The sequence below is a fragment of the Acomys minous genome (assembly GCF_964271855.1).
Source record: "Acomys minous genome assembly, chromosome: 7".
Taxonomy (NCBI): Eukaryota; Metazoa; Chordata; class Mammalia; order Rodentia; family Muridae; genus Acomys; species Acomys minous.
Window position 1 is genome coordinate 80,322,437 of NC_140488.1, and position 11,141 is coordinate 80,333,577.

At 43.3% G+C, this 11,141-nt stretch overlaps 1 protein-coding gene across 1 annotated transcript; it reads left to right on the forward strand.

The window, feature by feature from the left end:
• Positions 1–858: 858 nt before the first annotated feature.
• On the forward strand, positions 859–2,494 carry LOC311601226 (germ cell-less protein-like 1; the record flags this gene model as incomplete). Its single annotated transcript, XM_084788616.1, has 1 exon — positions 859–2,494. The coding sequence occupies exon 1, from the start codon at positions 977–979 to the stop codon at positions 2,492–2,494; it is 1,518 nt and encodes a 505-aa protein (XP_084644742.1). The 5' UTR covers positions 859–976.
• Positions 2,495–11,141: the final 8,647 nt, after the last annotated feature.

An 11,141-nucleotide genomic window follows, 5' to 3' on the forward strand; every position in this document is an offset into this window, starting at 1 on the left:
GGGGACGGAAGGACATGGAGGGGCCAGGAGCTCCACAGGGAGTCCATCGTGCCTGGAGGAGCTGGACCTTGGGGCGGGGGCACTGCACAAACTGATGCACTAACCTAGGACAATGCACGGAGAGAACCTAGACCCCCTGTTGAGATGTAGCCTATGGACAGCTAATTCTCCACGTGGGGCCGGTGTCTACCGCTGAACCTCCGACATGCACTTTGCTACACAATTTGATCACTGCCCCCTTGGTAGGACCGCATTATGCGCACGCAGAGGAAGGAATGCAGGCAATCCTGATAAGGCCTGATAGGCTATGTCCAGACAGTTGGGGACAGGCCGCCCCCTGTCAGAGGTCTGGGGCAGGGGAATATTGCAGAAGAGGCAGGAAGAGTGGAATGGGAAGATAAGTGCGTAGGGATAAAAATTGGAATGCACTGTGAATAAATTATGATAAATAAAATATAATAAATTGTACAGCTGTAAACATTATTTTTAACAAATATGGTTTAAAATATAGTGGGATAAAGGGCACATATTATCTTTTTTACTGAATATGGCTTTACTTTCTCTGCTGCTGATACAGTTGCAGAACTTAATAAGGTATGCGAACCATTTGGAGGACAAAGATCGAAGCAAGATGTAGTTCCCAATAATGAAATTATCACTCAAAGTTTGTGTTCATGAGCATAATCAAAGAGGTCCACGCAAAAAGGTATAGATCGAGCCATCAGTCGGTGAAGGGAGCCCAAGAACAGGAAGTTTTGGAGGGAAGGTGCAATGTGTGGTCCTCCAAGGTAGGGGGCGCCGTTCTCTCGCTGGTTTGGTGGTATTTCAGAGTGGCTGTTCTTGGCCGCCATTTTGTCCTCGAGGCTGCGCCGCGCGGTTCGCTGTTCAGCGGCAGTCTCGCTCGAGGATTTGTTTTCGGCCTCTACGCCTGAACGCCTGAGGTGGAAATCCACGGCTTTGCCGTTTATACGAAGCCATGGGAGCTCTAAACAGTCGAATGAGCTCCAGACCAAATCAGGCCGCAGAAGAAGAACCTCCCGCGGGTGGAAATGAGGAGGAGGAGCGTGCGGAAGCAGGAGCGGCGGCCGTCCCTGAAGAGCAGGCAAGTCATTCGGGCACAGTCGCCACCGCTAGCCAGCCAGGCCGCAAGCGGAAGGCTGGTCCAGGGGGGACGTTGGCAAAAGTTCCCCACGTGGCATTGACCAGAGAGGAAGTGCTTTTCCTGGGGGGTGAGGACAGTGACGTAAAGATCTGTGCATTTCAAGAGGAATGGTGCTTGCACAGGGCCTACCTATGCCGGTCGGGGTACTTTTCTAGCATGTTCAGTGGTGCCTGGCGGGAGACAAACATGAGTACAATCGAGATGCAGATGCCCGATGAGAACATTGATCGTGACTCTTTCCATGAGGTTTTGGGCTTCTTGTACCGGAGAGCAATTGTAATTCCTCCCTGCCGAGTTGTTGCCACCTTGGCCACAGCCTGTATGCTGCAGTTGGATGAGCTAATTCGGCAGTGTGAGGTGATAATGATGACTTCAGTCAATGCTGAGACTGTGTGCACCTACTACTACTCTGCTGAGATTTATGGGCTCCTGAGTATAAGATATATTTGCCGCCAGTGGCTCTTGGACAACCTGATAACGCGGCAAAATGATGAACTATTGCTAGAAATCAATCTCGATCTCATGAAAGAGCTCATTGCCTCTTCAGATCTCTTGGTGGTTGAAGTGGAGATGGATGTATACACTACACTGAAAAAGTGGATGTTCCTGCAGCTGGAACTCGCTTCCACAGGATCCGAAAGCGGACTGTTGCCTATAGAACACTTGTGCTTTGCCAAGTACAAAGGCGATTCAGATGGCACCCAGTTTCTGGACTGTGAGCAGGGGAGAGCCTTTGTGCCGGTGTTCCAGCAGCTAAGGCTTGCCTACATCATCTGTGACCCGCCTTCAGCACACATTATTGACCAGGATGGACTTATCCCTGCAACATGGCTGACCCACATATACAAAGAACAATGGCTAACACTTATTCAGGCAGAGCAAAACAGGGAAGTTGGACCAGTGGATGTCTACATGTCTGACATCTATGGAAACAGCATGAGGTGTGGAGGGAAAATTTGCAAAGGTGAGGAACGCAGCTGGACCTGGACTGGCTTCAACTTTGCCTGGGACTTGGTAGTATGCTACACCAACCAGCGCATTATATTCCGCCGCTGTGCATTGAATGATTCCTGTGGCCTTGGCGCCAACTTACTCTGGCAGAGAAAAGTTGCCTTCCGTCTGCGAGTGATCTCATTGGACGAGAATGGAAGAGAGGTTTTCAAAATGGAGGCCGACTATCATGTTCTTTCTCTGAGAAAGAATCAAGAGCTACGGGTTATAAGCCTAGACAACCAGGATACACGTTTCCCCATGTATGTGGCATGTAACTTCCTGTACCTTCCTCAAGAGACTGCTTCTTGCAGTGGCACAAGCAGAAGTCCAAGGAGATAAGCAGCTCTTCCATGGCATCAAGGGTTGGCAACGTCCTGCGGATTCCACCTGCCTCCGAAACTACCCAGACGTGGCCATCACTGATGATCTGCTTTGTAAGAGTATCTGTTTAAGGAAAGCCCACAAAGTTTAAGACTATCTTGGACTATATGAGAAGCTCCCCCAAACTGCCAAAACATAATTGCACAGTTATTGTGGCAACTTATTCTGGACTACCATCTCTCCATATCTACATACTTTCTGAGAACACCGGACAACTGATAGAAACTGTGAGCTTACATAACCTACTTCTTAGTGAAACATTTTAACAATGCATTTCTTATAGTTTGATAAAGTTAATGTTTAAAGGAATACTTTGACTTCTCTTTCAGCTATATTTAGAACTGCCCTATTCTACTCACAGTTAACATTCTTTGTCCTCCATTCCTCCCTTCTTCCCTTTGAGTATAGCACTTAGTTTTTATTCATAGGACTTAGTTTTCACAGCACATAGTTTTCATGTACTCTGTGTAAAAAAAGAAAAAAAAAGAAAAAAGAAAGAAATGCACTACAAATTTAATCTTTATGTTGTTGTTCTCAAAACTAATAATACGGTAATATTAGTTTTATTTGCATTTTTAAGAAGATATTTCAAAATCTATAGCACTATATTTGGGGCGTGATCCATGGAAGCAGTTTCATTATATAGTTATGTTCATTTACTAACGTTTAAATGTTTACAAGTATGCATGTACCATTGAGTTTCAGAAATGTTTGCTGTTCAAGTTATATTTGGATCACAGAGTATAACAAGTTGTACAGTGGTTTGATAGTGTATGGATCTGGATTCAACTTCAAGCCCTAAGAAATACTGTATTTGGAAAATACACTCCATTTAAAGAGTAAGAATCGGAACATAATCTTTGGAATAGAATAGCTAAGAATTACAGTGAGAAGTGCTTTCTATTCTGAAGTGGGATAAAGGGCTGTTTAGTAATCTAAGGAGTAAGTAGAAAGTATTTTTGTCTGAAAAGGAGAGAACTGTTTGTCACAATTTAAATTTTTTTGGTTTATGGTTACTGTTAACTTGAAAACTGTCACCACTTTACCTCTTACCAGACTTTCTACTTCTCACTGATTGATTTTTGTGGTTAAATGATGCCAAATAATTTAGCTCAGTTTAAGAATCCATACAAATAAGTATATATTTAGAAAGAATGTAAAAACTAATACAAACTGAAAGAATAAAATAACCGACATTTAAAAATTTTACTTAGGTAAGAAAGAATTTTCCTTATGGGTTTATATTTCTCTTCCCAATTAAATCAAAACCTTTGTTCTTTGGGAAGAAATTGCTTTATTATTATTTTTTATCATTAGAGAGACTTGAAAGACATTGCTACACCAAGCCTACATATTAGTGTTCCACCAATAACTTAGGGTAAGTAATATGAAACGGCTAAAAGCCAACCCTTTGTTTTTGGCTTTTAATTTGGTATTTTTCTCCTGAAGTATTTCCTTATACTCTATTTACCTAGCTAGCTGCAAGCAAAAAACCTTGCTTCATTTTAAAAATGAAGTTGTGGGCCCCTTTATAGTTTCCAGGCCTCTTGGCACGTCCACATAAATACAGATATACAACAGTTAGAACCTAGGATCTACATACAAAGGAGAATGATATGTCTGTCTTTATGAGCCTGGGTTACGTGGATTAATATATTCAGTTTTTTTCATTTTACTTGAAATTTTGTAATTTTGTTTTGCTTTATAGGAGAATAACAATTTATTGTGTATGTGTACCACATTTACCTTATCTGTTTATCTGTTGATAGACCTTTATTGTTTGATTGATTTCATTTTCTCATTGTTGTGGAAAAAAAACAATAAACTTAGCTGTACAAGTATCTCTGTGGTGGGAGGTAGTGTTCTTTGGGAACATAGTCAGGAGTGTTGTGGTTGGGCCACATGGTAAGGGAAGGTGGTATGAAACTAGAAAGGGGAATGGGAGGGGCAGCATGGTACAGAGAAGGAATGAGCTCAGGGGATGGAAATGTGGAGTGAGATGAGGGTGGGAGAAACCAAAACTAAATATATAAGTAAATTCTATAAGGAAACCCGTCATATTTTTCTGCTAAATAAATAACAAAAAATAATTAAAAACATATAAAATAAAGCTATGGGGAAAATAGTCTAGGGTGGACAAGTCACGTTTATAAGGATGACAAGTTGCTGTGGATAGGAAGGGCCTGGATGCTACCGTGGACTTTCACATGTGTAACAGGTGCTTGTGATAGTGACGGAGCCTGGAGGCCACTGTGCATTTTGATGTGCTGATAGATGCCACAGGGAGCCATATGTCCCTTCTGCCAGAAGTAAGGGAAATGACTCCTTCGGCCACTGGGAGCTGGTTTCCTAAGTTCCCGAGGAATAATGGCTTTTGTCTAACCACCAGAATCCCCCCCTATAATCCATATGGACTGCTTGAAAGCTAACATAACAGCCTCTTGTTGATAATGTAATCTTTGACTGCTTCAACTGGGCAGGGTCATAGTAGGGGGCCCGAGAGGAGGCCAGAGAGTCAAAGGCCTGCGGAGTAGGGATGGGGCAATCACCAGAAGCATGTGGTTCACTGTCCCAGCCTGAAGAGACAGGGATCACATCACAGTGGCTGGACTGGTTTACAGTAAGTATTCTGCAGGTCCAAGCAGGTTCTGTTACAGCAGGTTCTGTAAGACCACCTGGGGCTGGTGTGGCCCAGGCTATTTTAGAGCAGTTTGCAGGCCCTAGATGATGTCTGTTAGTTGAGTGGAAATCTGCTAGGACAGAACTGGAGTAGGGAAAGAAAGTATTAGCATGATCAATGTCTATCATCTGCACTGAAATCTTCATTGTAGGAAAGCTGGTGATAAGTATCTATAAACAGCTAGAGTAGTTAAAAACCTGAAAAAGTATCAGTATAAGATAACCATAAAAATGTACTTGTAATAAGACAGAAATTTCTTGGCAGGAAAGAGAATAAAGGCTAAGAGTTTGAGATACCCAAAAGTTGGTTCTGGGTTAAAAGTATCAATGCTCCTCCCTCTGTCCAGAGATGCATGCATTACAGTGAGTAATGCTTGTAAGTCTATATTTAGAAAAACGAAAAAGGAAAGTTAAAATTTTGTACCTGTAACTGGAATAATTGTGTTTTATCAGGCCAGTGTTTTATCAAGGCCAGATTATTGCCTTATAGAACTCTATTCATTAATGTGTTAAAATTCTGAACTTTGAAGTCTTAACATCATACACACACACACACACACACACACACACACACATATACATACAATATTTGAGTCTTATTTTTAACATACATAAAATCAGTTTCTCAGAAAAGTACAATTTGCATTCACAAACCTTACATCACTTATTTAGACCTTTCCAACTTACAGAAACCTTTTTTTATTACTTGGACTGGAAACATCTAGTCCTATAGTTCAGCTTAAGCTCATTTCTAGACATATAGGCATTCTGAGAGGTAACACTTTTCTGTCTGTCTGGTCTGTATCCAGGTCTACCTTAGTGTACCTTTGCATCTCATTTGTCTGTCTCTTGCTCAATCTTTTTTTAACACTGTGTAAAACCACACAGGTTGATGACATGAGCACTCCACTGTATGGGAAGGTTTTACTGTAGCTATGCGATAGCAGCCAGGGGCGTGTGGAAGAGTCCAGAGCTAAGGGAGGAAGTAGACTTAGTGTTGCCAGCAGACTGGACACGGTCAGGGCTATTTGCGAGAAAGGAGAGTAGCAGGGGATGGAGTATATAAAGAAAGCATCCTGAGAGTAGCAAGAGCAGGAACAGAGAGAGCTCAGTGAGCTGGGTTACGAGAAGGGTGGGTAGCTGCCGGGAGGGAAGGGTCAGGGGATGGCTATAGAGGTTTTCAGAAGGATTCCATGTACTTGTAGGTAGGGGCTGAGGGAGCCTTGAGGCTAGCATGGGCTTAGATATGCTGATAGGCACTACCAAGGATGCCCATCGGAGAGACATCTGTCCCTTTTGCCAGAGGTAAGAGAAGTGACTCCTTTTGGTAGACAGGAGCTGGCTTCACAAGTTCCTGAGGAATGCTGACTTTTACCTAACCACCAGAAACCCTCCTGTAGTCCAGCTTGAGCTTACTTTTTAGATACTTGAACTGCATTTTGGAGTTTAGGGAATTGGAGTTTCCTTTGTAACTAACAGATACTATCTGCACGAACATCTTTATTTTCACATTTCTGGCTGTCTCCGTGTGTGTGTGTTTGTGTGTGTGTGTGTGTGTGTGTGTGTGTGTGTGTGTGTGTGTGTGTGTGTGTTTGTGTGTGTGTGTGTGTGTGTGTGTGTGTGTTTCTCTGTGTGAGTGTGTGTGTCTATCTGTCCCTGACAGGAAATATAATAAACTTATTACATGCGTAAGAAATGCAAGTATCATAATCTCATCTGTCTTCCATGATCTCTGTTTCTACTTCTGACCATGCTATGCAGAGAGCATTCAGCAATTAGGATGTCACAGGAGATTTTGCCTTTGAAATATGCTCAATTTATTCACACAAACATTCCTTACAATACCATGCTGCAATCTTATGTAAACAGGCATCCCACCTAGTGAGCAAGGGAGAAAAAGCCAGCCAGTCCTGCAGTGAACCTTCTCTGATGAGGGCTCTTCTGAAGCAAGCTCAACCAGAATCCAGTGGGATGGCCCTCCTTTGTAGCAGACAGGGAGGAAGGCAGTGTTGGAAGTCCCAGAAGGCCTTTGGAAGCGGCAGCCAGCCACTAGTACTGAAGGCAGGCATTTGTGAACTCAGCAACAGTTCTGGAAATTCAAGGGTTGTTGAAGCCAGAGTCACAGAGTGGCCACTTTCAAAGTCCCCTTTGCACATGGGAATCAGTGCAGAGACTTGAGGTGCTGTGTCTCAGGAGCAGAGCAGTGATAGCCTGGAGTCCTCTCCAAAGTTCTAGATTTTGTATAGTCCAGAGAGAGTTTTCTGCTAGAAGGGTCCACAGCATAGGGTGACTCATTAGCACACCAGCACTCATTGGGGCTGATTCATCAGCATATCAGAGCCTGCCTTAAGCTTGGCTTGACCTGCCTCATATCTGTTTCATAGCAGAGCTGCCTTGTGGTTGACTCCTTAACATTTTGCAAGTGTTCCATATTCTAAGTCACACAAAATGGTTTTCAAGTTATACAAAAGTTATACTTATATTCCTAACATGCTCTTAGTTCTGTTGATCTCTCTCTGCACTGTCTCGCTTGCTATCTTACTTTTCTTTCTGTCTTTCTGAACATCTTTCATCCTTTCTGTGTCTAACCATTTACACACTGCCTGTCACTTCTGTATAAATCACTGCCTGTCTCTTCCTGCGTTTGTTTTTCTATTTCCTGTTTCTTGGATTCTATACCTTGTTCTACCTCTAACTGTCTGTAGCTTTTCAAAGTATCCTTGTCCGCCTGCCGTTTAAAATGTGCATTTATCTCTACCCATGCATTGGTCTGTCCCTGCCTGCTTGACTGTTAGGTCCAAAGCAGGCTCCCAAAATGGCATTTCTCCTGACAGTGTCCTAAGATAATGGCCTAAGTCTAATCCAAGGCAGGGCTCTAAGAAAACAGAATTGTTATTAGGTAAACAGAAGACTAAACTCAGCATTATCCAGGGATCCCATAAGGTGGGTCTCTGTTGACCAGGAAAGCCACTATGTCCCTTATCTGGCCCCAATGTTTAACTACCTCTAGCAAGGGCAACTAGTTCCTGATTAGCTCAAACGTCTGGCAACAGATTGAAGTCCTCATGTTAACCTCTAGACTGTTCTGCCTCCCACCACCACCGCTACCATAGTCCCAACAAATCTGGTAAGGCTTTCCCCACTGGCTTCTTTGCTCTACTCTCAGAGGCAACATAGTAGTAGTTTGTTCCCTCAAAAAACTTTTCTTTGTATACAACGCTAGAGTGGTCTACTGTTACAGGGAGCTCACCAAAGGTGACCACTCAGACACACTTTATAGCCAATTGAAAGCCTTGGTCGTAGACCTATGGGAGGGGAATAGGGTGAAAGCGGGAGGGAAGGAGGAACAGGAGGATACAAGTGATGGGATAACAATTTAGATGTAATCTGAATAAATTAATAAGATAAAATTTAAGAAATAAAAATAACTTCAACAACAAAAGGAAATCTTTATTCCAGCCAGCTGGGATTACACTAGGTTATTTGGGGACCCAAGTGTACCATGACCATTTAGACTAAGGGGCTTTTTAAAGCAAAACCACATACTGTTATCTCACTCAGCAGCTACAGAGGGAGGCTTGCCCAAGCAGACAGTTTAACAGAAGCTAAGTTAGCTGGGGAATCTTGACCTCAGATCCTAGAATAGAGTTGGGTAGTTTTGTGTGGGATTATCCGTTAAGGAGATCAAATTCTAGTTAAACCTGAAATGAACCCAGCAAGAATACAAAAGGAGGGATTCTCTGCACGGTCTTGCCCTGTGGCATTAGTTTGGTGGTTCCACTATGCCTTTGCTTACACTGACCGACAGTGTCTTATCAGCCCGGCTGTCCCGTTTCTGGATAGTTATTTCCCTGGTACCATAGTATCTCTTACTATATCCTGTCTCTGTCTATCCTCAGGAAACAGGATTTGAAATGAGATTTCAATTCTGTGCACACACCTTCTCCTATGATGTGGCCTTCTAGTGCCCTAAGTGTTTCCATAGTCCATGAAGAAAACATGGGTAAACAGTCCAGTGACTCACATCCAAAGAGGCAAGGTTTATAAATGAACAAATGGAAGAGAAAGTGTCAAAGTAAACATTATTAGATGATATTGGGTTCTGTAGCAGAATTTTAGCAGAGCCATTGTACCTGGCCTGAATCTGGAGTGATGGCACCTAAACTTGAAGTGGCCTTTTGTCAGTGATTGCTACAGGCAATTTTACGGGCTTACTCCTCTGAAGGATTCTCACACAGTCCCAGAAGATCAGAAAGTCTCCTGTGGCTGAGAACTGATTAGGTGAAGGGTCTTTCAAGACAACCCCTAGATCAGATAAGAGGTTTTGGTATGAGGAAACTGACTTGCTAAAGGTGCCTCTTGTTAACAATAAAAAGAGGCTCTAGGGAGCTGTCAGTGTTGATTCCCTGAAAGGTTGATCCCCCTGCTGCTGAGAAGCCTGACTTCATCCTGCAGTGGCTTTCTTTTCTTTGATCAATAGTCTGGCGTAACCCACAACACTGACAGGTTTTTGTCCTCACCTTCATGCTTCCATGAAAGCCCTGGTACCAGGCGCTGAGTCTCTCCTGGCACTTAACCAGGATAAGCCCCTGACCTCATTGAGTGTGTTGAAGAGCCACTGGATGGTTTGTGTCTTCCTCTAGGCCTCCCTGAGTCCTGGGGATGCCCACAACTACAGGTTGCAGTGACATTTTTCCTTCCCCTTCTTGTCCATGGGAATGGTGGCTTCCATACACTCTCATTTCCCCATGGATACCTTCTAGAAAACTTCCAGGGTCTACACCCTGCACCTGGCCAGAAGGGCTCCAAATTTATTCATTTTTGCAATCAAATTTGGCTTCAATATCTCTTAGATCACAAATCCAAAGGGCCACCTGGCAGCACCCTAGCTCTCAATATGATTCAGGACCTTTACAAATATGGCAAGTGATGAGGAAACGGAAAGAGATTCCTCATTCCCTGTTTCTCTCTTCTCTACTCTGATCCCTATTTGTTTTTGTCTGGGCTTCCCTTTGCCCCCACACATGGTGCAAATGTCCTGCCTTTCAAATAAGAGTTGATGGCTCTGTAAAGTTGTTGAAAAGTGGGAGCCAGGAGCTGGACCTAGCAGGAGGAAGAGAAATCAAAGGAAAAAAGGAATAAGCCAGCTACAGGGTACACACCCTCCCACACACACCCTTGGCAGGCTGGTGCATCTCTCAGCTCCCTCCTGCAGTGTCCTCTGTCTACAGCCAGGGCTCAAGAATTTCCTATCTCTAAGCCTTCCTTGCTATCAGCTTACTGGATTCAGTTTTACAAGTATTCAGGTGTCTCTTAGATGTGGGTGGCATTAGACTGTTGTTTTATGCTGTCTCACTTTAATTAAAAGCTGGGTCTGGAGTTCCGGTATGGCACCCCCTCCTCTAAACCCAAGTGTGCTTGTTTAGAAGTTTCATCCAAAATCTCTCTTCCATGTTAGGTGAGCTACCTGACTATGTGACAAGGAAAGGAGATCAAAACAAAGATACAGACAGACAATTGCCAATGAGGAGTATTGCTACTCATGTGGTACTCTTGATTTTGGTTAAACTCTCTAAAACTTTGCTAAGGTATAAATCTTACCTCAAGATTTGTAAGCATATTGGCTATGATTAAACCTAGCAAAATCTGTAACAAAAAAGGCTAACTTAAAACTCTTAACACCAGAGTTGATAGTTAAAAATCTACATATAGGCAATTTTAAAGGGACCATGTGGCTTGCTGCTGCCATATTAGTTGCTATTCCTCCATCAAGATGGACGCAGTCACGTGGCTGACAGCCGTTTTTGTTAGGGTGGGAAGAATGAACTTTCATATGTGGCCTCACTCCTGTCTTGGTTAAAAGTGAACATACAAGGACACAACATGCTGACACGCAGCCTCGATCCGAGGCCGGTCTCTGCCCACC